This window comes from Engraulis encrasicolus, chromosome 10 (assembly GCF_034702125.1).
Source record: "Engraulis encrasicolus isolate BLACKSEA-1 chromosome 10, IST_EnEncr_1.0, whole genome shotgun sequence".
NCBI lineage: Eukaryota > Metazoa > Chordata > Actinopteri > Clupeiformes > Engraulidae > Engraulis > Engraulis encrasicolus.
This window is the reverse complement of record NC_085866.1, coordinates 48,721,096-48,746,259: the sequence shown is the minus strand read 5'-3', so window position 1 is coordinate 48,746,259 and position 25,164 is coordinate 48,721,096. Positions and strand designations below refer to the sequence as shown.

The following is a 25,164-nucleotide window of genomic DNA, read 5'->3' as shown; positions in this document are numbered from 1 at the left end:
GCCTTGCACTTCGAAGCGGCGAGGTTGCAGAAGAAAACAAACTGCGTGGTCTACCTCCTGGAAGCACCGCTATCACTTGAAGGACTCTCAGCAGTTATCAAATACGTCACCCACGAGGATTGAGCGACTGGAAGGTAGGATCATTTTATTTAACCATTGAGCACTCTGACATATGTCTTTTGACATGGTCTATTCAAAAGTTTAATTTTAAATTGGAAAATAATGTTGCTGGTAATTATGGTTGTGCTGAAACGAAACTTGGAGAGAAGCATGCTTTTACGAATGATGCCATTATGCTTTTTATCATGTTCATGGACAGTTATAGCTGTAAAAATGTATTTTTTCGGAACTTCTTTGAACTGTAATATGCCCTTTCCTATTGTGCATGATGGGTATGTTATGTTTAATGTAGACGATTCGGCGACTTTTCAGCCAAGTTAGTGTTCTGTGGTCGCTAACAGTAATTACGGTATCTTGATGCATCTAGCAGCAGGCCAAGACAGAGGCCCGGTGTAGCCGATTGTAACAGACACCTATTCCAACCAATGAAACTGCGTGAATAGCTAGCTGTCAGGAGGTTTGACCAATCCGTTTCCAGGAAATCAGAAGTCCTCGCGGTTTAGAAGTGAACAATGTGAAGACTAGCACAATAATAAACTAGCATAGATAATTCATTTATTATATTTTACCGTACAGTGCCGTTGTTTAAAAGTATGTCTAATCGATATAATTGGTGTGACTCAACTATAAATAAATATATTCTTCTGAAACGACACAATGACTTGTCACAATTTAGTCAACACAGACTTAGCCAAGGGTTAGCAGTCGGTTTGCCGAAAACGTTGCACCCACGTTGCCGAGTTTGCAAGCAAATGTGTTGAGAAAAGTACTCAGCCATAATCTCATTTTGTGCTGCGCATACTTGGTAACAACACTTGATTATTTGGATTTACTTCGCAGCGTACAGTAATACATTTTCTGTATTACACTGTAGGGTATTTAAAACTTATGCCCATGCTGTCTTTGTAATTAGCTAAGTGCACTGACAAGGTAAACAACGAGGTAGAAGCGTATTGCGCGCCATTTGCGTCACGCCACATCTGCGATGCGTGCGGCTGCATAATTCAGTGCGTACCCCGTGGAAAGGAGCGGAAAGTTTGTTTAGGTTTGCGCAAATAAAATGTATGTCATTGTCGCACTTAGCGGCATGGGGAAAATGCATAGAATCGCCTAGAACGTGACTGTACACGAGACTGGAGGAGTAGTGGATACATCATGAGTGCGTAGGGCAAATCTGATTGGATAAGAGCGGAGTCAGTTACGAAACCTCGGCGCCGATGTTTCTTCACCATCTATTTCATTAGAGGACAGTGATGGGAATTACCTTCATCTGTGAAGTATATTGCCAATGTAAACACGCTTCAAACCACTTATACCTAAACTCGTGCCCAGTTCTTTGTCCACATGTGCGCAATTTCGAGAAGAAAATGATATGGTCCGTATAGCTTATCACTAAGTAAGGGATGCGTTATGAAAATTACATCAAAGAGAGCATGTTGCATAATGTTCCAAGCTCCCGTTTTATACTTAAAATCAATGCTGAACGTAATGCATTTTCTGCATTGTATAAAATACGCCGTTTTCCGCACTACAACAACCCAGATAAAAGTGTTATAACATTCTTTTAGTGGAGATGCCTATGATTATCATTCATGTCTTGGGATTTCATTTGGAATAGGAAATGTCAGCTGTTTATGACACTATCATATCATGTTAGTTGCAGTATCATACAGTTGTACTGTAGGCTACACCTTGAGTCTGATCATTATCAATCCACCAGCTTCCTCGTTTGGTGGTCCGTGATGGGTTCTCCTCCCTGCACAAGCTCCATTTGATGCACCTCCACCACCAGTTCATCTGTCAGGGGACTAAAGGATGAGCTGGTGTGATACAGTAGTTGGCGGCAGTGATGAGTTGGCTGTAGTGGCATTACTGTACCACAAGTTGGCGTCAGAGAAACAGAGCAAAATACTGTATGTATGTTGTTAATGTTTATGATGAGACACTGCAATAGCAGTTTCAGCTTCAGGATGGTCATCGTCTAATGGTTGAACCACCTATCCATCGTTTACCCATCTGAGTACTACTGACTTGAAAGCAATTGTACAGTATGTATGCCTCATTTCCCCAATGTGTCACTTTGATGGTGGCTATGAAGGTGTAGGTTTGGCTGGGAAAGTAATGGGGACATGAATGTGGCAAATTGTGCGGGTATGCTACTTTTGCATTATGTTTTTGAAAAAGTGGTTGGAAGAACACACCACCCACACCTAAAATTACGCCCACCACCTGATTAAGGATGTTAGTGGTAATGTATCCTCAAAAATAGACTGGTCAACTCTCACAGATGACGATTTGGTAACATATCACACAAATGCAGACCTATATTTACATAATATTCACCTCCCTAAGGAAGCCATTTTGTGTAAAGATGTTCACTGTCAAAATGCTGAACACAAGTCTGACCTATGTGCCATGTATGATGCTGTAGTGGCTGCCCTGTATGAGGCTGGAAAACCACTTGCTAAAAGGAAGAGCGCCAGGGCAAATAAGGCAAGACCTGGATGGCTTCAACATGTGGCCCCATATCAGGCTGAAGCCCGAGAAATGTATAAGCTCTGGGTCCTGGCTGGGAGACCCAGGCAGGGCCCAGAGCTCGAATGTAAAAAGCTGGCAAATGCCAGATATAAATATGCTATTAGATTTATTTCTAGAAATGAGCAAGCCATGAGGGCTGACTCTATGGCTCGTAAAATGATGAGTAACAATATGGCTGACTTTTGGAAAGAGGTGCGATCCCTTAACACCTGTAAATCTTCCCTTCCTAGTTCTGTTGAAGGTGTCTCTGGTGAAGATAACATAGCTGAACTTTGGAGAAAACATTTTAGTTCTCTTTTTAACTGTTTACAATACGAACCATATGTGGTGGATACTGTGACCCATGATGAATCAATAACAATTCTGACACACGAGGTGCATGAGGCTATACAGAAATTACCCAACAATAAAGCATGTGGCATGGACTTCATAAGTGCATAACACCTGAAACATGCCAGTCAGATGCTCTCCATTCTACTAGCACTCAACTTTACAGGACTGATGATTCATGGTATATTGCCAGAATCTATGCTATCTATACTGCTTGTACCTGTCATCAAGGATAAAACTGGAAAGGTTGGCTGCCTGGACAATTACAGACCTATTGCGCTGGCCAGTATATTGTCCAAGGTGATGGAAAGAATCCTCCTTGACAGAGTGAATGTCTATATTTCTTCCCTTGACAATCAGTTTGGGTTTAAGCCAAAGCATGGCACAGACATGTGTATATATGCCCTAAAAGAGATAGTGAACTTGTATAAATCTAAAAATTCAACTGTTTTAATGTGTTTTATTGATGCTTCCAGAGCATTTGATCGTGTGAATCACAAGAAGCTATTTATCAAATTAAAGCAAGGCGGGGTGCCTGGATATATTGTAAGGGTACTTGCCTATTGGTATGCACACCAGAATATGCGCATTAATTGGGGGTAAGTATATCTGACCCTTTCAGTGTGTCCAATGGAGTTAGGCAAGGTGGCATTTTGTCCCCTGTTTTATTTAATTTGTATATGGATGAACTGTCTAGACAATTGAATGGCTGCAACACAGGGTGTATGATTGGTGGTGTTCTAGTCAATCATCTTATGTATGCAGATGACCTTGTGACCTTTAGTCCAAGTAGTGCGGGGCTGCAACAGCTTCTTAATATATGCTCTGAATATGGCGTGCAATTTGACATAAAGTATAATTCCAGTAAAAGTGCTGTTTTAATATGTAGAACTAAACAGGATAAAGGCCTTAAATTTCCTGTGTTCAGACTGTCAAATAACCCTCTTGATGTCTGCAAAAAGATAAAATATCTTGGTCACTGTATTACAGAGGATATGTATGATGATGATGACATGTATAGGCAGTGTTGTAAGCTATATGCGCAGGCAAACACTATAGCCCGTAAATTTACATTTTGCTCCACACAAGTGAAAGTGGCCCTGTTTAAGGCGTATTGCACACCTCTTTACACTGCACACCTCTGGTCTTTATACAAGAAGTCCAGCATGCAGAAGCTACAAGTTGCATACAATGATGCATTGAGAATCTTACTTAAGGTTCCCAGAGGAGGGAGTGCTAGCCTGATGTTTGTCTGCGCAGGAGTAAGCACACTGCATGCACTTTTGAGGAACTTGATGCATAAGTTTACACAGCGCCTGGATGTTTCTACCAATAGTATAATGGTGGCACTTTGTAATCCATCTGTGAGTAGTGCAAGGTATACATCCAGGATGAGAGCTCACTGGACACAATGTTTGTATAGATTTTAGTCATCTTATTATGTGCCTTTTTGTGTTGTGATGTCTAATCTGTGTGGTTTGTCATGATGTGTATATGTTTTGTGTTGATTTGGGCAAGTGCCTGTCAAATAAACTGAAACTGAAACTGAAACTGAAACTACCAAATGTTTTGCCAGAAGCATATGTTGATGGGCATTTGCAACAGCAAGCTTAGTTTTCCCCCACACTTGTTTCTCTTATTACCCATTCAGCACTTGGTCAAACTGTGAGGGAAAAATCGTGTGAATTGTGTGTGTGAATGTTCACTAAATAAATGAAGGTCAAAGCCTAATGAACAAAAAGTCTCAACAAGTCAATTCAACGCCAGTGTCAAAGTAAATCATAATTGCCTTCATTGTTTTATGTTGAACTTGGTTCTATAATTCACCTTTCGTGGGGCACAGTAGTACGAGCGTGCGTTGACTGGGCATGTAGTGGCATGCCCAGTGTTTGAGCGTTGAGACCGTGAGTGTGGGTCCTTCCTTATGAATGCCCCTGCCCTGCTTGTGCTTCTTCCTCCCGCCCCACCGTCTCTCTCGCCCCACAGGTGGTGAATGTGAGCAGAATGGCAAAGGAGCCTCCCCACAGACGCGGGATCACTTTCGAGGTGGGGGCGCAGCTGGAGGCTCGGGACAGCCTTAAGAACTGGTCAGTGGCTCCCCACACACACACACACACACACACATTTCTCCTCATAATATTGCTCACGCCAAGCTTCTCAACATCCCACACACACACACACACACACACACACACACACACACACACACACACACACACACACAAGCCACCCGTCCTTCCTCCTTCCGCTTGGAACAAAAACAGGCTTCTCTAGGCATCTCTGATGCAGCTGCCATTGCCACAAGGCCTGTCCGTCCATCCCCAAACACGAAGAAAGAAAGAGTCTTCTGTGTCTAAGGAGTTGGCTCTGTCCTAACTGATACTGAATGACTGATTCACAGGGGGAAACAAATGTCTCTCCCTTGTGTATGTTCCTTGTGTCATACTAATGGGGTGAGGTGTGCATTCCATTATTATATTATTATAGTAGTGGCCCATTGTGGGTGAGCATTATGGCCTCTCTTCCTACATGTGAGTGGTCTGATGGGGGTTTCTATACAGATATAGTTGCTCTAAGCCTAATGCTGTGAGTTGGCCCTGTGTTGAACAGCTATAGCACTAACTGCATAATGTTGTTTCAAGTTTACTGTACACAAGACTTTTCCAATTTGAATAGAATAAAATAGATTATACTTAATTGTCATGCCTGTTATTAAAAAAAAATCTCATTTGGTCTCTGTATATTACTGTAGTAATACACAGCATATAATCAATGTTATGCTCTTACATTGTCATAAATAATTAATAAGTGCATCAACCTTGGTTCAGGCAGAGATTCTTTAAGTATAGAGATATGCCAACATAATGGGTTTCTATGGGCACCTAACGTGACCAGATTCCGGTCTGCCTAAAGGGCCGTGTCATAATGCTCCTACAATGAATAGAACAGTCCTTAGGTCTGCCTAGGTCTGCCTAAGGGGGGGCATAATAGAACCAGGAAACAATGGGCCAATGGAACCTCTCTCTCTCTACTCTCTCTGGTTCAGGTATCCAGCCAACATTGAGAAGATCGACTATGAGGACGAGAAGGTGCTGATTCACTACAAGCAGTGGAGCCACCGCTATGACGAGTGGTTTGACTGGAGCAGCCCTTACTTGAGGTCCATGGAACGTATCCAGCTGAGGAGACAGGGGCTGCAGGACAGAGGCTCAAGACCCGTGAGTCCATCAACCATACTTTGGATTGTGTTCTTATATTTCAGAAGAGCTGTTTGTGTTCATTATTGTGTTCATATATCCACACATAGTGTAACGTTTGTACACAGGCGTAACGCAAGAACTTCAGGCCCCCCTGCAAGCTACCAAGAATGGGCCCCCAAACGAAAAAAGGGACCATATCATGTGGAGGGGGCCCGTTTCTTTAAGTCAAGGGCCAGTGTGGGCCCCACTGCCTCGCGGGGGCTGCGGGGGTATACTTTACGCTAGGGATTCTTAACCATAGGGCCGCGGCCCAAAGCTGGGCCGTGCTCAGAAATGTGAGGGCCGCGGAAAAGTCTCAACCTCGCACTGGGGGGCCGCGAAGGGCCGCACAACTGCATAGCCTACATTATCAAATAAAGATGCTTAAGACAGCGTGCGTCTTTTACTCTTGATATTAGGTTACAAAGCTTTCCGTTTTTGACAACCTGCTGTAAGACTGAGGAATTTCTGTTCCCGCGTCGCAACTGCACGTCTCTAAGTAAAACCGCCTTGAATCAGCAGATTCATCACAAATCGCAAACAGAACTGTCACAAATGTCAGAGAAGCTTTCAAATGCATGAATGGCTCTGGCCTGATGCGCTGTGGGTTTATCATTACCTCCGCCAGGAGGTTATGTGATCGCCCGAATTTGTGTGTGTGTTCGTCACGCTGCTATTACATGGCCTTGTGTGTGTGTGTTCGTCACGCTGCTATTACATGGCCTGCCACAGGGTGCGCAAGGACCGCGCAAGGACCACTGACGAGGAGCCCTGAGCAGCACCACTTACTTACTGGCGTACCTTCACGCAGACACACCGGGGCAGAGCATTGAAGTGAAATGCATTACCGCAGTCAAAATCGCTATCAAAAAGCAGCCTTAGCTACAGTCTCGCAGATCGTTTAAGTTCACAATGCTGTCACAAAACATTCATATAAAATGAAGCTCAAAGAAAGGCGTGCGCGAATTGCGTTAGTCCACAGTGATTTGCTGCTTCCCCAATCCACGCGCACTGAAGCCATCAGCACTATAAACATTCCATAGACTACAGGTAGTTCCTAGACTTCATGACAAATGAACGCTGGAGATGCGGCGAACAGTGGTTTTCAATACGAAATAGAGAGCCGATCATCTGCCCACAGCGCCAAGACCAGCTCGCAATAACCCTCATGAACGGATTCTCATAGGTAGGAGGAACTTCTCCAACAAGTGTAGTGTCTGGATAGACAATGATTCCGCGAGCTGCGACCAGTCGAGTCGACATGTCTCTCGCTAAGCAATTGCGTTTGCAGCACAACGTTGGTGTCACGATATTGAAACAGCTAGAAATGATACAAGTGGAGTTACCTCTCAAAAGTTTGTTTAGCCTTACGAAATAGCCCAAAACAATAACTGACACGCCACAACCATCTATGCACTGCCACTGGATAAGGAGATTCTTGCACATTTCATTCTGATTCAATAATTAAGTGAACGCCTCAAAGTAGCCACAGAATGTTGTCTTGTTATTACCAAAAAAAAAAAAAATATATATATATATACAGTGCCCTCCATAATTATTGGCACCCCTGGTTAAGATGTGTTTTTTAGCTTCCAATTATTTTATTTTTTTTCTAAATAATATGGGACCTTAATGGAAAAAAGAGAAAAATCCAACCTTCAATACAAGTGCATTTATTCAGTGGGGAAAAAATCCCACATAGAGAAATAATTATTTGACATCAAATAATGTGTGTCACAATTATTAGCACCCCTGGTGTTTATATTTTGTACAACCCCCTTTTGCCAACAAAACAGCACCTAATCTTCTCCTATAATGTTTCACAAGATGGGAAAAGACAGAAAGAGGGATCTTCAGCCATTTCTCTTTGCAGAATCTCTCTAAATCATCCAGAGACCTGGGTCCTCTCCTCTGTACTCTCCTCTTCAGCTCACCCCACAGGTTCTCAATGGGTTTGAGGTCAGGGGACTGAGATGGCCATGGGAGGAGCTTGATTTTGTGTCTGGTGAACCATTTCTGTGTAGATTTGGCCATATGTTTAGGGTCATTGTCTTGCTGAAAGACCCAGTGACGACCCAGCTTCAGCTTTCGGGCAGAGGGCAACAGATTTTGATTTAAAATGTCCTGGTATTTCAAAGCATTCATGATGCCATGCACCCTAACAAGGTTCCCAGGGCCTTTGGAAGCGAAACAGCCCCACAGCATCACTGACCCACCCCCATACTTCACAGTGGGTATGAGGTGCTTTTCAGCATGCGCATCTTTCGTGGTATGCCAGACCCACTTAGAGTGTTTGTTGCCAAAAAGCTCAATCTTGGTCTCATCTGACCAAAGCACACGGTCCCAGTTGAAGCCCCAATACCGCTTGGCGAACTCCAGACGCTTGCGTTTATGATTGTGAGTGAGGAAAGGTTTTCTCCGTGCATGCCTCCCAAACAGCTTGTTGGCGTGTAGACAGCGCCTGATGGTTGATTTGGAGACTTTGTGACCCCAGGATGCTATCATTTGTTGTAATTCTGTAACAGTGAGCTTTGGAGATCTTTTGATTTCTCTTACCATCCTCCTCACTGTGCGTGGTGGCAAAATAAACTTGGGTCCTCGTCCAGGCTTGTTTACCACTGTTCCAGTTGTTTTGAACTTCTTAATTATTCCTCTCACAGTGGATATGGGCAGCTGCAGTTGAGTGGCAATCTTCTTGTAGCCTCTGCCTGACCTGTGAAGGTCGACGCACATCTGCCTCACTTGTATGCTGTGTTCCTTTGTCTTTCCCATGTTTAAGAGTGGATAAGAGAAATGGCCTCGGTGTCACGTCATATTTATACCCCAGGGAAACAGGAAGTGATGAATTACTAATTAAATGTTCCTACATACTCTGGTAAACTTTGTAAACTACTGTAGAAATGACAGAAATGCTTCAATTATATTTATTTCCTGGGAATTGTTAAGGGTGCCAATAATTGTGGAACAGGTGATTTAATGAAAAATAATTATTTTTTAGTCAGGGATTTTTTTATTTTCTTACAATTCATTTGAGTTGAAGGCTACATTTTCCTACAATTTTCAGTGTGACAGTATTCTTCTGCAATAAACACTGAATTTATTTTAAGGCTTTTAACACATCTCAACCAGGGGTGCCAATAATTATGGAGGGCACTGTATATATGTAATTACTGCGACTCAGTGGTTGGGGACCGCTGCACTGCTGTGGAATATGTAGGCCCACTACGGGTGTTGGCCAATGAAAATTGTGCTTTTTAATTTTTATTTTGTTTTAGATGGTAGCCTAATGAAAGGCTTGCTGCCAATCATCAACAATATGACTAATATGTAGCAATGAGCTTCAAGACTTAAGTGCATTTTCAAATCACAGAAGGCATATAGCATGAACAATCACTTTGCCAATAAAACAATCAAAGGTGAACTAAACAGACCACAGCTAGAGGACATGGAAATGATAAGAGACAGATAGAACTATAATTTGGTTACGACTTGACGGTTCAATTACCTGAACACAAATGCTATGTAGCCTATAGGCCTAAATGATTGAAACCACATCATGACTCCACACCTACTGAACTTACTTGGCGGAGGTCTGCGTTCTCTGAATGCATTTCTAGTTGAATATAGAAGCGAGCTAAATTAATACAGTTTTCCCATTACAAAATGCATTAATAGGCCTAGCTTAGCCTATTTATTTAACAGGATTTAATTATTTTTCACAAAAACAAAAACAAAATATATATTTTGGAAAAATAATTATATATATATTTTGGAAAAATTATATATAGCCTATATATAATGTGAGTGGGCATGGGCAATATTCGATGGGCCCGGGGTTAAGGTTAAGAATCCATGCTTTACGCCCCTGCGTTGTACCAAATTTAGCCAAAAGATTGGTTTCATCTGTAGAAGTGCAGAGAGATATCTCAACATTAATAATAATAATGTAATTATTGTTAAAATCATCCAAGTAGATGTAGTAGAAATTAGTCCAACTTGTAGATTTACTGATAAGAAAGGCTCCATGTTCTTTTCTGAAGGACATAGATTTTTTCTAACCTTTATCAGTCCAGGTTTCGGTGATGTGGAATGTAATATTGGATTGTCCATTGGCGATTATCAAACGGTTGTCTCTCTTTGCAGGGTTTCCAAGTTAACCAGAAAGTCTTGGCCAGCTGGTCCGATTGCCGTTACTACCCAGCAAAGGTTGTCACGGTCAACAAAGACGGTAAGCACGCAAGCACCCCTGTAACACTGCTGTACAAGAGTGCTGATACCTGCTCTATGCTATGAGCTACTATGGCTTGTCTGACTTATTGTTAACATTTCAGGCACCTACACAGTGAAGTTTTTCGATGGCGTGGTGAAGACGGTCAGCAGTATGAAAGTCAAATCTTCTCAAAAGGAGGTGAGCAACCCCTCTGCACCCTTTTGGTCAGTACCAGTTTAATACGGTACTGTAGATGTGTCAAGGAACATGTGTGTTTGACTCCTGTGTTTGCTCGCACCACACAGGGAAATTCTGGAAGGTCGAGGGGGCCTCCACAGAACGTGAGGAGGAGGGAGGCCAACGGGAAAGACTGGAAACCCAAACGGAACGGCAGCAGCAACGGCAGAGCGAATGGCTCCAGACACAGCCTCTCCGACCAGGATGGAGAGAGCGAGATGGAGGAGGAGGAGGAAGAGAGGGAAGAGGAGGAGAGAGGGAGAGAGGAACAGCAGCAGCAGCAGCAGCAGCAGCAGGAGGAGGATGAAAAAGTGGAGCTGATGGAACCAGAGGAGCAGGATGGTGAGAAGCCTTTGAACGGAGAGTCAAAAAAGGAAACTGAGAAGATGTCCAGAGGAGGAGGAGGAGAAGGAGGAGGAGGAGAAGACATGGTCTTGAATGACAAAGCAGAAGGGGAACAGGGTCCGGATGAGAAGTTGGTGGCGGTGGTGAATGGGAATGGAGCTCATGCTTCATCGCCGCTGGAGAAGAGCCGGCCACAGAGGGGAGGAGGTGAAAGGAATGGCCACAGCAAGGCAGTGGTCAACGGCAGCAACCCTGCTCTGGCAAGGCGGACCAGGAGGAGTCTGACGGAAGGTAAAGACATGGGGCTTTCTGAACACAATACACTTTTTTTGAGTGAGAATTCTACCTCCTTGTCCAAAATGCATATAACCTATATTACCTGTCCAATTAGGGCAGGGGTGGGGAGCCTATGTCTCGAGGGTCATTTGCGGCCCTTGACGTCGTTTTATCCGGCCCCCGACATAATTTTATTGAATTTTAATTTCAATTCAATAATTCACATGAAATGTGACATATTTTGTATAGGATTCTTAGAAATTCCATTTGCAATACAATTAAGCTATATTCAGGGGACATAGAGAAGGTGGGGTTTGTTGTAAAGGAGGCTGCCTTCAATATAGGCCTTAAGTGCTGGGGGAAATCCTGGTTTATGTTCATAGTACGGCCCTTGGAGGACATTTACGGCCCTTGGAGCAATTTGAAGTGACCCTTCGAATAAAAAAGGTTCCCCACCACTGAGTTAGGTCATTTGGGCAGGTAAAACCAGGTCATTTGGAATGTTAGTCACTGCATTGTAGCACCTGTATCCAGGTTGCCCATCACATTGCAATAGTAACACTGCTGATATATTAAACGTAAATCATGAAGACCATAGACTTCTTACAGTCTGATCGACAGGTGAACTGAGGAGAGAGAAAGGCTTAGCGAGGCATTGTACTGTTTATGTCAAGGACATCTAGCTGTAGCTGTACTAAACAGCAGTGTTGCTACAGTAGCTGAATGCATAGAGTTGTACAATCAGGGGTGTCAATCCTGGTTAAAAACCTTGCCACAAATTTTATCCAACTTCAATCAACTTGGGTATTATAATTACTAGTACCAAACACGGGCAGATCCTGGTACTCTGTGAGTGAAGTCACCTGTGTTGGAAGGAAAATGTGGCAGGGATTTTAACTTTATGAAATATGAGATTGACACCTCTACTACAGTATAAAAGCAGAGTCACACTGAGGCAATGGCTTCTCTCACTGGCTTGCAGGGAATGGGGCTGAGAACAAGGCCAGCGACCTTGAAAGCAAGGCCAGCGACCTTGAGCACAGGAGGAGGAGAGTGTCCCGTGGGCAGACGCCGCCTCCCAAGAGGAGCAGAGCGGCCTCCAGCACAGGTCACCATCACACTGTGACTCTCTGCCATTGACTTTGAATGCGTTTCAACTCCAAGCTGTTACAACCGTTTTCAGGCCAGCCACCCCCCACGTGTTTGAAGCCGTTTCTGTACCATTCACAAAATGGCACTTTGAAAGACTGGCTATCACAAATTGATGAATATAGAGCTAAAAATGTGTCGTCTAAACAATCTTATCAATATGTTGGGGATTTAGTTGTGCGGGGGGTCATGGAAATTATGGTCAGGGGAAGTCTGCGAAAAGTCATGGATGTTTTTTGTTGTGTTGTTTATAATTATGGCATGGAGTGGGAACCCTGAAAGTATTGTGAGTGGCTCTTGTTCATATCAAAATGCGACCCCATGACATGTCATCAATAGAGGGCATTGCTTTGCCACCAAAAAAAAGATCTCTGGTGGCCATTCTGTTTGGTCAGTTGCCGTAACCAGCTGAGGCATGGTTCTTTAATGGTCTGAATACTCCTAACATAGGATACAGCAGGTGTCACCAACGTGGTGCCCGCGGGCGCCAGGTAGCCCTCCAGGAGCTTCTGATGTGCCCTTCAAGGATGTTTGTAAACAGTGTCGACTACAAGATTTTAGTCATAGTTAATGTTTTTTCTTAATTTAAATATGCAATTATTTCTTTATAGCCTATAACGAATATTTCCTTATCTTATAAGCAAATTAACATTCAACCTAGAGTGATTTGGGAATTATGTCAAAACCTCAGTAGAGGATTTTGAACAAAAGTAGCCCTCGGGTAGCTCTCAGTAGCCCTTGGTAGCCCTCTGACCCAGAAAGGTTGGGGACCCCTGCTATACAGTGAAGCCTAGGAGACTAGTGCTTCAACTCATCACCTACTGTCGTATTCCCTTTTGAGAGCCATCGACTTTCAGTGTTGATAAGTGAGATGTGAAATTAGCCCTTGTTAGAGTGACGAAATGTTGGCTGTCAGAAAGTCTGCTTTTACATACTGCTGCCTGATCCGAAAAGGTCCTTCAACAGTGCACAACAATGCACAACCTATAGTAGTATTGGCATTTGGACAAATTTGATGTTGTAGCGGTCTGGGCTGGACACACCAGTGTGTGTTTCTACAAAATCCTCTTGTTTCCGCTTTGCCTCACTTTTTTGTAGTCTTTAATAACTGTATATTTTCAAAGCAGAGGGACATATTTTATCTGTTATTTTTCGCTAAGGTATGTGGTGATTATGTTTAAAAATATATATCTTGTATTGTGACACCCCCATTCAAACCTATTGTGCAACCATACAATATATTTTAACCATTCAGTGAAAAGGGGGAGGGGAGGGCTCTTAAGCAATAGGTTGGAAAAGGAAGTCTGAAAAAGTGTTTTGAAACTCTCTCCCCAGACCGAAGCAGTCGAGGCCAGAGGCAATCCAGGTCCGACTCCGTCCCAGCAAGTTCCGATGGAAGCAGCAAAGAGCCCAAGGGGCCGTCGGGCCAATCAGAGGGCCTAAAGCAAGACGCTGTGGGCGGGGCCTCAGCTGATCTCGGTAGGTGACCATGTGTCACAGTCTGTGAAAAGTTCAATCGCCTACGGTCTGAAAGTGTGTAATGACATGCAGTTCTTAATGGAAATCCTTATCCCACAAAGAAGGCACATCTTATATGTGACTAGTATTGACTTAACACAAATGATTGTTAAGGGCTTGCACCTGGATGACTGTGACTTGAAATGAAGTTGTTGGATGTCATTGAGTATGATAAGAGTCAAATGCAGTGGAACAGCTTTAGTACAGGTACATGTTCACGCATGTGTTGAATTTTTGTTCTCTTTTCCTCTCTGTTCAGCCTCTCTCGTCAGACAGCAGGTCCATCTGCCGGCCACCAACAAGTACAGCAGAGAACCTCGTGAGTACGAGACCAGACACACAGTAGTACACGCACCCATGGGTTACATGGGGCCAGGGATGCCTGGGGCACTAGCTCTGAAGTCTGAAATGGAGTCACTCCAGCTGGAATCATCAAATGTTCACCACTGAACCCCACCAGGGGTGCATATCTGGAAAGCGTAGTTGCCAACTATGTTAGCTACTTTGTTGGTTGCAATGCAATTTCCCATTGGCACCTACTGAAGTTGCTAACTGCTGACAACTACGCTTTCCAGAAATGCACCCCAGATTTGCATGAGAGAAAAGATGGGTAATGTGCCCTATAGATCATATTTATAGCCAACAGTTCAGCTCTCTGCTTTCCCAAAATGTGATTACTCCAGCTGGAGAGACCCAATCAAAGTCTCAAAGTGGGGCTGGAGCTGGTTGGCCTCCATTCCGTCAACACTACCCTTTTCCTCCAACAAGTCCCAGTGTAACCTCTTCAGTACATACAGATACCACATACAGCCAATACACATTATATAGTTGGTCACACACAATTTACATGAGACTATCATATCTCTAGTTATCCATTATTCTGGCATTAAAGGTACACTGTGCATGAAATGGTCAAAAGGGGTACCACAACTATGCTGCTCATTAAAACTGGGCTGCCTATTGCCAAATTTGATCTTTACATGGAAGCTTACTAAGTAATAAACAAATATTTTCTAGTGTGGTCCAAGTACAGTCATTTCTGCAGCTAAAAATGGCTATTTTTGGAAATTCTAAATGGCGGACCATGGAGATGATCCCACTTTTCATGTATGAATCCAGTCATAATGAATACTTTGATGGTGACTCTAATTTGATGGTGGTGGTAAGTATTCATGAAAAATGTAACATTAGTGAATGGGCAGCATGAATTCTGGAAATAAACAACTAAAAATCTCACACAGTGTCCCTTTAATAACAGTATTATTAAAGGTAAACAATGAACGTGGCTTGAACGACTAAGGCCCAGGTTCGATTCCTGCCCAAGGTCTTTTCCCGATCCTCCCCCACCTCTCTCCCTCACTCATTTCCTGTCATGTTCTCTCATTGGTCAATCCTAGGTAAAGACTTAAAAAAATATCTAATTATCTTTTAAAAAATACCCCACCTTTTCTGTTATGGTGTACAGTGTACCGGGTCATCAAAAACCAGCCCCCGCCCATCCTGTCGATCGAGTTGGACCACAACCACTTCAAGTGCAAGGTGGCGGGCTGCCAGAAGTCCTTCCGCAAGGCGTCGCTGCTGCACTACCACATGAAGTACTACCACTCCGAGTGCGAGCTGAGTCCGCCGCGCAGCATCCAGACACGCGCCTCCGAGAAGCAGGCCGCCACCATGGACACGCCACGCAGGCGACGCACCGTCTCTTTACGTGAGTGGCTCCAGGCGTTGATGCCGCTTACTTGGAATGTTCACATTACATAAGTGCGGAGGTATCCTCACCGTATCAACGAATTTTTGGAATGTCATGGAGTTTATCTACAATCAGATCCAGACATGGAAATTGATATTTTTCGAGGGAGGTCATTATACCGTAGATGCATACGCCATTGATATATTGCTTTCTTAAGTTCTTTGTCATTTTTTTTGGCTGCCCCTGCAGATTCTCACTTGGGTGACAACAAGTCGGGACACTCGCTTTCGCCCCCTCTAGCCAATGGGGAGCGCCGGCAGCGTTCCAACAGCGAAAAGAGCAAAGAGAACCAGCAGATGAACCGTAAGACCACAGACGAACCCGACAGCCACACTTTAGAAATAGGTTAAACATACTACATGTATTTCTGAACAAGACTCCCAGAAAATGTCTGGTGACGAAATTTCTATAAATCTGTTTTTTTTGTGTGTGTGTGTTGTAGTAAGTATGTCTTGTATGAAATTTGTAACTGACATATTAAATGACATTAGGTGGAATCGAAAATGAGAGGCTGAGGGAGAAAAGGTACAAGGACTTCTTGCGGATCAAGCTGAAGAAAAAGAAGAAGAAGAAGAGGCGGCTGAGGTCTAAGTCAGGTGAGAAGATGATGTCTTTGCTTGCTGCTGTCTCTATGGCTCTACTGCTTTGTCCAATGTCAAGCTCTTAAGATTCCACCCTCCCTTACTTCTCGATTTTTTCCCCCCCTACATGTCCACTTTGGTTGTATTCTCTGAAGAGATGTTAATCCTTACTTTGGAAAGTAAAGAGTAAAGACCCTACCATGTATTGGGTCTTCATTTACCTTGTGTTTTTGTTCAGTAGGAAAATAGGTTGCGCCAAATATGTGAGAGGGTTTTTTGCATCTGCAGTAGGGATTTGCACCTCTTACAGAAGCTTAAAGGATAACTTCAGTCAATTTCAACATGCAGTTGTAATGCTCATACTACCCTGGACTTGTCAGTATGTGAGATTTTTTTTTTTCTACAGCCTTTTCCGAGATCCTGGTCATTGTAATGAGGGCAGGTGTTCGTTTACATTTCAAAAAAACATTTTGATTTATTCCCAAAAACATCCAAAATATTATGCAACGTCATCAGACAACTAGCAAACAGCGTTACCTTTTGGGAAAATATTTGGAGTAGGCCTATGTCAAGAATTAAAAAAATGTAAACAAAAGCTTATCTCGGAAAGGGCTGAGCTGAAAAACGCAGCATCACTGGGTTCTGACAAGTCAAGGGTAGCATGAGCAATACAACAGCATATTGAAAATGGCTGAAGTGTTCCTTTAAATTTGATTTGCATTGATTAGTCTTTTCATGTCATCTTATATATATAAAAAATACCTCGTGATCATTTTATCCCTCCTCAAACACATTACAAATTGTGTGACGAGTAATTACACCTTCCTCAGTCTTCACCATCACTCAGTCGTGGTGACAAAAGATACCATCGCAACTATTGCTCATGTCTTCTTTTCATGCATCGGACCCCATATTCCATCAATAGCAATTGACATGCTTTGAACATGAGCTATGCTGTAAACACGACGTTATGTCTACTTGCCATAGCACACTACTATGCTTAACCTGCAATGGTTAGCATACCAAGGAGATGGCTCTTTTTTTTGTGCTGTTCATTTGTGTGCTGTTACTCAATGTCTCTCTCTCTCTCTCTCTCTCTCTCTCTCTCTCTCTCTCTCTCTCTCTCTCTCTCTCTCTCTCTCTCTCTCTCTCTCTCTCTCTCTCTCTCTCTCTCTCTCTCTCTCTCTCTCTCTCTCTCTTTGTCCTTCCAATAGAAGCTGTAGTCATATCAATAGTAATGCCCGGCCTCATGTGTCACACAGGCTTCCTTCAGCATTCCTAGTCATAAGCGTCGTTGTTGTTCTTTGTCTACGTCAGCCAGCTGACTGTCCTTGTGGGCTCATAGATAATAAGAGTAGTAGCAGCAGTAGCTACTCTCCTAGCTGGCTCACTCTCTTGTCTGTGTGCAGAATCTGCCTCCTATTCTAACTCTCGCTTTTTTTGTTGTGCGCCATATGCTTCCATCCCTGACAGACTATAGCAGCAGTGAGGAGAACATTGGCTTAAATGCTCCTCACTGCGCCCTACCACTGAATTTGGCCCACAAATTCCCCCTCTCCCATAAACACAACAACTCGGAACACCATACACAGCTGATGCTCGATGGTGGGTAGAGAGACGACAGAATGTTTTTTTGTGTGTTTCTCTCCGTCTCTTTTCCTTGTGAATGTTCCTATCTTTGGCGTGGTCTGTCTCTAGTATAACTTGTGTGTGTGTGTGTGTGATTGTCAGTGTGTGTGTGTGTGTTTGTCTGTGTGTTCAGTAGTTTTGCGTCCTAACCGAGCTTCCTAACATCAACGTCGAGTCTAGTGTTCTACTACCAGTCACCTCTGCTTTTCCACCCGATCCCAGCCCTCATCAGCCTTGCTTGTAGATGCTGCATGAGACGTCTTGTCCATGTTTTAACCCCATAGTTCACTTACAGCCTCAGGAGTGGCTGTTCTAGCATCAATTTGTGTTTTTATTTGCAGCGATGTGCAAAATGGATTCATTAGTTTCGATCTCGTGCCACATATTTCCAATGACTTGGTTTACCTGTCCAATTTAGCCAGGTGATTGACTGGTTGAATGATCACATGTTTGAATTGGACAGGTAAACTGAGGTCATTGTAAGTCTAATGAGTCTATTTTGCCCATCACTGGTTGTTGGTACAGTATATCTAATGACGTGTTGTTTGGGTGTCCGTTGTCCCCCAAGGCGAAGACAGTGGCAGCGATTGGTCAACAGACAGCCCCACCTGGAGCGAGGACGAGCTGGAGGCGGAGCTAGACTTGAGCACTCCCCTGGAGGAGCAGGGCGTGGCCATAGAGCCTCACGGGGTGGAGATCGTGCGCTGCGTGTGCGAGGTGCAGGAGGAGAACGACTTCATGATCCAGGTGAGACGGGCTGTCGGTGGTGGTGGTCAGGCATTGCCATCGTCAGCTGTTGGAGCTTGTGTTGAACAGCTGATGCATAGACTTGTATAAATTCTAGCACTGATAAAACTAGTCTTATGAAGATGTACAGTTATTGCTTATGCTGAATTTTAACTGAAGGAAGCGGATGTTAACATTCACACAAAAATGTCATTTGTGATAGTACGCATATGTGCAGGTTTTAAAGTGTTTGTGTGTGTGTGTGTGTGTGTGTGTGTGTGTGTGTGTGTGTGTGCGCGCGTGTGTGTGCGCGCGCGCGTGCGTGTGTGTGTGTCCTCCAGTGTGAAGAGTGTTTCTGCTGGCAGCATGGGACGTGTATGGGGCTGATGGAGGACAGCATTCCCGAGACCTACTCCTGTTACATCTGCAGGGACCCCCCTGGTGAGTCCTCTCCTCATCTGATCCGGCGGTAAAGAGGGGAGGGATGGGGTAGGGAAGCCCCATAGCATCCCTAAGTGTTTACACAGGTGGTTTCAATACAGCTATGAATGAGCATCTCTCTGTGTGACGACCAGACGTCATACTAACGTAGGGAGTTTTCACACGAGAGAAGAAATGTGAAGGACTGATGCATAAATAGACCGGTTGTTTTCTCAGGTGGATATGCCTCTCTCTTTCCTTGAGGGCCACAGGCTCAAGCTTTGTTCTGTCCTGTCAAAATGTATCTGAAGCGGTTACATTTTGGTTTTGATTGGTGAATTTGATGTCTTGAATTTCAAAGCAACCACTGTGTTGCTACAGATCACACACTGACAAATTGATAAGTGGCCACGGAGTTGGCTTGGCTCAGTTCGGTTCGTCATTTTTTTTTGTGATCAAACTGCACCTCACAACACACAGTCCACGCAAACGAAATGCAACCTCTTTATTTAACTCGCTCATTTGTAATGCTTACTTGGAGGAAGGTGCCTAATTCAGCCTAATTAACTAACGAGCGTGTGTGTGTGTGTGTGTGTGTGTGTGTGTGTGTGTGTGTGTGTGTGTGTGTCTGTATGTGTCTGTGTGTGTGTGTGTGTGTGTGTGTGTGTGTGTGTGTGTGTGTGTGTGTGTGTGTCCCTGTGTGCAGCCCAGAGGCAGAGCAAGAGCTACTGGTACGAGCGCGAGTGGCTGAGCTCGGGCCAGATGTACGGGCTGTCCTTCCTGGAGGAGAACTACTCTCAGCAGAACGGCAAGAAGATCGTGGCCACGCACCAGCTGCTGGGGGACGTGCAGCGCATCTTCCAGGTGCTCAACGGCCTGCAGCTCAAGATGAGCATACTGCAGTGAGTACAGCACAGCAGCCACAGTGTTAAAGCACACTAGCCTCCGGAAGTTGTGTGTGAATGTGGGAATGTGTGTGTGTGTGTGTGTGTGTGTGTGTGTGTGTGTGTGTGTGTGTGTGTGTGTGTGTGTGTGTGTGTGTGTGTGTGTGTGTGTGTGTGTGTGTGTGTGTGTGTCTCTGCTTGTGCATGTATGCACCTTCTCACATGAACCCCAGACAACTGGCGCCATGCAGCAGCCTCCAGAGCTGGTCTGTGAATGTGGGCAAGTGTATGTGTGTATATGTATTTTGAAAGCGCTTTGACACAACTTTAGTTGTGATATTAGGCTATATAAATAATGCAGGTTGTATTGTATTGTATTGTATTGTATTGTACAGTGAGTACAGCAGCCTTGGTGTTTAAGCACACTATAGTCAGTAGCTTGCCTCCAGTCTGTGGCTCCATCACCCTGGGGTTAAGATCCTCCTGATCGCCTGGTAGCCTCTGCATGCACACTCTATCCACCAGGAGAACACTGTAATAGTCAGTGGAAAGACTTCTTTTGAGGGGAAGATACCGCACACTCTTCTTGTCCATCATGCTGAATTTAATTTACATAAACGTTTCGGCCTGTGTGGCCTTTCTCTAACCCTAACCCTAACCCTAACCTAAAAACTTGAGAAAGGCCAAACTTGACGAAACGTTAAATGTAAATAAAATGGTGTGAAGTGTGCGGTATCTTCCGCTCTGAAGTGAACTAGTACCTGCTACCTGCACCTCGAAACCTCGAAAGACTACTACCAGGGCCGCTGATAGCTTTGGCTGGGCCTTGGCCAAAGTCATCTGAGTGTCTTGGGCCATGTCGCAAGAGATGAAGGACTAACACCAGGTTGTACACACATTGATGGAATGCTGCTATTACACTATAACAAGTAGAAAAGCTAATCAAGCTCATGTAAAAGAAGACATGCACACAGTACAGGGATCAGGATGCTATGAAACCTGTGGACTCATGGATGGCTGGATATGATGTAAATGTCAATTACAGGTATGTCTTCATAAAGATGGAGATTTTGAGTATTTACAATGAACACTCAGTTCATTGAGATGACAGAGTTCAGTGAAGTTTGGAGTTCAATGAGAGTTCATAGCGTGTTGTGTATTTTGACTCCTTCTGTAGGCCACTCTAGGGGTAGACCCACTATTGGAGAAAACAACGTTACTTCTTTATAACTTTATTATACAGTACTTAATTTACTGTAAAACCCCTCTTTTGCAAGGCAATGCCTATTTTTAAGGTAATATTAAAACGTAGCACTCAGTGGTCACATACTGCATGTTTACCACCCCAGGTCTCAGCAGCACCCCGACCTCAAGCTGTGGCGCCAGCCCTGGAGGCATGCCGATCCCTCCAAGTGGAGATCAGAGCCCCCATCAGCCGCCCCCTCCCGCCCCCCATCCCCTCCACCGGCGCCTCCCTCCTCCACAGAGCCCTATGGAGGCCGCCAGGGAGGCTCCTTCCAGGACTCCTATATCAGCAGCGAGCACTGCTACCAGAAGCCACGCACCTACTACCCGGCCGTGGAGCAGCGGCTGGTGGTGGAGACTCGTGGCGGCTCGGAGCTGGAGGACAGCCTGCGCAGCACCGAGGACCTGCTGGAGGCGCTGGGGGGCCGCGACTGGGCCAAGACTCAGCCGGATGTAACGCACGTCAAGAAGGAGGCGGAGGAGGATTGCCATGTCAAAGTAAGTGCTGTTTGTTGATATTATGTGGTCTACACCTGTGCTTCTTCGATATAGATGCGTAGCTACTAGCTAGCAGACCTGCAAATTATCTTTTCTCATCACCAGACAATATGTAGATTAGTAGATAAGAGTAGTTCTAAATGTTAATCTTCACTCACCACCAGTCAAAGTGGCTACTAACTTGTCTTCTCTACCAGCCAAACTGAGTTCTCACCAGCTAATGGTTGATGTTGGACTGTCAGCAGGACCAGAAGAGAAGTAAGTGGCTGCAGAACGGAGGCGGCGTGGAGAAGAGCCGAGAGCCAGAGGTGAAGGTGGAGGTGGAGGAGGATGAAGAGCTAGAGGTCAAAGATCAAGCTGACCCCGATGTGGTGCTGCAGCAGCAGTGGCAGCTGAACCTGCTGGACCACATAGAGGCCGTGCAGGACGAGGTCACGCACCGCATGGACTTCATCGAGAGGGAACTGGATGGTAAGAGGACGGCACCAAGAATACTGTAGTATGGTGTATAAGGTTATCACAGGTGTTTAACCCTGAAAGTAGCAGTCTGAGGAAGGGCCCTAAACACTGTAGTAAAAAGTAATAATATGAATTACCTCTGTATCTTCATAATTCTGGAAAAAAATTACTTAAGCTTTAGAACTCTGCCAGAAATTTGATTCACCTTGCTCTGAATGAGTTAATTGTACTGAGAGAAGAAAAATTCGCACTCACAAACAAGTCTCATTATTTATTTAATATTACCACCATGTCCAAAAGCAAACGCGTTTCGGCTATCAAGCCTTCATCAGTGGTAGTTTGTGAGTGCGGATTTTTCTTCTTTCAGTTGATGCCTTTTATCGCGCACCCAAAGACATTCATTTTTTCCAAGAAGTTGAGCGCGTCCTCTGACAAAACTTAATTGTACTGAGCACACAAGATTGCAACTCGGGGAAATCTTGTTTTTGAAGCAAATGTGGCAGGGTATTGATTTTCTGTTTTCTCATTCAAATGATCAGTTATTTGCCAGTAATCCATTCAAAGGCATTCCCACCCGCTGTGCTTGAGCAGAAACCCAATACTTTCAAGTGCCTGGACAAACTAACAAACTACAAAGATAGGAGTACAGTACTATAATTCTGTTGTTTACCATGCCAAGCAACTCTGTTGAGCTCTGGAGTTAATCCCCTTGTGTGTTGTCCATGTGCAGTGCTGGAGAGCTGGCTGGACTACACAGGCGAGCTGGAGCCTCCTGACCCGCTGGCCCGCTTACCCCAGCTCAAACACCGCATCAAAGAGCTGCTGACCGACTTGGACACCGTGCAGCAGATCGCAGTCTGCTCCTCGTCCACATGATGGCGCCACATCAACAGGATCTCACAGGCACACTGGCACAACCAAGGATCAAAGATCAGAAATTATGATGATGGTGGTGGATAACCTCGAAATGGAAGCAAATAATTTATAATCTTACCATAAAAAAGACTATTTTTGAGAGGAAAACTGTAACTGGAGAGACTCAGGGGTGATAACTGTAGCAGACACATACACACACACACACACACACACGCACGCACGCACGCACGCACGCGCGTAATCAAGGATTACCATTGTCAGCTTGATTTCCTCTCTTGGGGTGCAACTGAGGGCTGCAAACCTGCAATGCAAGTTACGGAAGATAAAGAGGAGCACAAAGCCTTGTCTCAGCGTCTTGTGTTCTTATGTGTGCAACTGTCCACCTCTCAGCCATGGTCACTCAACATTGAGATGTTGTTAAATATTCTCTATTGATTTTTTTGATCTATGCTTTGTTAATTACTGTGTAACATACATCCATGGCATTGGAATGAAGATGATCAAAGTTGTCATTAAGCTACAAGAGAATGTCCGTTGAAGAAAAGAATATATATTTTTGATCTGCAAATATTTGCAGTTTCCTTCTATATTTCTACATAATACAATATGTAATATATCCTTCTCCGTCAAATCAAAGTACTTGCTCAAGAAGGAGTTGGCCCGGGTTTGATTGTTCATTTTGATTTTTACAATTATGTCACTTTTTTGTCAGAAATAGTCATGCAGAATCTGCATGTTATATTCATAGAAGCTGTAATTTTCTAAACGATTATAACCGATTATGCTCTTAGCTGTCCTGACTCTTGCTTATTCCAGCTGAAACTGCTTTTGCTATGTGACCTTTACACAACAGATGTGTATCCCTGTGAGACTTTCTTCTCATTTCATAGGGAAAATGTATAGTACTTTTCTATGTTTTCATTTTGTAGCGCTCACATGTACATTTTAAACTACAAATTCTTTATTCTTGTCATAGCATAACTAGTGCAAACATGTCTTTCATTTCTTTTTTCTGTGTCAAAAGGCACTAGATGCCAGAATTTAATTTATTGTGGATTATTTAATTTATTGCCTCTATGTTCGATGTGTAACTGAAAATTTGTCAGTGCAGAAGGTAATTGTGTTTTGAAAATAAGCGGCTGGTATGAAATTATGCAACTGAAAAGTGTCCAGCTTAAAGCTATGGATGCTGAAAGTTAAAAATGGTGATGTTTTTGAACAATTTGATAAGGACTTTAGTGCACACACACCACCTGGCGCATATGTATTGTGTGGTATAGTAATGCTTGGTCCCAAAATTGCACAATTTGAATTGCAGAATCCGTTGCTTTAAGCTAGCAAGAATATTTCAAACTAGTCTAAAACAGCATTATCACGAAATGTTTGTGTCTCGGCCACAGCCTTGGCCATATAGCCCCTCCATGTGCGGGCAAATAGAGGGGCACTGACTCCCCGTTTTGAAATGGCTCTTACTTGTATGTGTCCTTTTATATGTCCAGTTTTAATTTTTCATTATGTTGAAGAGGTACTCACCTCCCATTTCAATGTGCTTGGTTATGTCTGATTTGCTATATTGTTAATCTGTTGTTGTATCTGTTACCTGTGTCTGTTAATGCCTTTCCTACCTCTGCATGCAGAGTATGTGAGCTTGGGCCACGGTGTATTCCCTCCTTTTTGTATGACAGCCAGTGTCCCTGCATAATCTTCAGATATTTCTTTTGTATTACATTTTGTCTCTTGCCTGTCCAAAAATAGCATTGTATTCAAGAGTAGACAACGCATTAAAGCAACTTGTTTTATCATGAAGAACAAAAGCTCTGGTCTGTGTAAGTCTGAGATTTTTTTATTTATTTATTAGGTAGAATAAGATAAGTACTAAAAAAACTTACAACTATATCAAATTTGCAACTATATCATTAATTTACAGTAGGCCAGGCCTACTAGGCCTACTTCTTTATACCACCCATGGACTATAGCATGGGGATGATAAGTAAATGCGTGAATGAAATAAAAAGAAAGAATGAAAATAAATTGCATCTACCAGCTACTAGCCGCCATTAATTTTATCCATTGAATCTTTGTGATTTCACATGCACCGACATACAGTAAATCCGCACAGGGGCGTAGTTCATGT

At 43.8% G+C, this 25,164-nt stretch overlaps 1 protein-coding gene across 5 annotated transcripts; it reads left to right on the top strand.

The window, feature by feature from the left end:
* Nucleotides 1-24,875, top strand: phf20b (PHD finger protein 20, b). 5 transcript variants are annotated; one of them, XM_063209158.1, is made up of 19 exons: nucleotides 1-134; nucleotides 4,975-5,075; nucleotides 6,035-6,206; nucleotides 10,371-10,455; nucleotides 10,559-10,635; nucleotides 10,743-11,310; nucleotides 12,278-12,403; nucleotides 13,780-13,923; nucleotides 14,222-14,281; nucleotides 15,428-15,670; nucleotides 15,902-16,057; nucleotides 16,204-16,308; nucleotides 17,767-17,898; nucleotides 18,491-18,669; nucleotides 18,990-19,089; nucleotides 19,775-19,970; nucleotides 21,302-21,695; nucleotides 21,941-22,166; nucleotides 22,885-24,875. In XM_063209158.1, exons 2-19 carry the CDS (start codon nucleotides 4,993-4,995, stop codon nucleotides 23,028-23,030), a joined length of 3,192 nt encoding a protein of 1,063 aa, XP_063065228.1. In that variant the 5' UTR covers nucleotides 1-134; nucleotides 4,975-4,992; the 3' UTR covers nucleotides 23,031-24,875. The 5 variants fall into 5 exon arrangements, with proteins under 5 accessions (XP_063065228.1, XP_063065227.1, XP_063065229.1 ...); XM_063209157.1 differs by having other exon boundaries at nucleotides 21,938-22,166; XM_063209159.1 differs by having other exon boundaries at nucleotides 15,902-16,015; nucleotides 21,938-22,166; nucleotides 22,885-24,874.
* The last annotated feature ends 289 nt before the right edge of the window (nucleotides 24,876-25,164 follow it).

Excerpts from the sequence above, each read along its gene's own strand:
- phf20b (XM_063209157.1), top strand. The coding sequence starts at position 4,993 with ATGGCAAAGGAGCCTCCCCACAGACGCGGGATCACTTTCGAGGTGGGG. Across the intron at positions 10,456-10,558 it reads TGTCACGGTCAACAAAGACG|GCACCTACACAGTGAAGTTT; the intron begins GTAAGCACGCAA and ends TTAACATTTCAG. Across the intron at positions 10,636-10,742 it reads TCAAATCTTCTCAAAAGGAG|GGAAATTCTGGAAGGTCGAG; the intron begins GTGAGCAACCCC and ends CGCACCACACAG.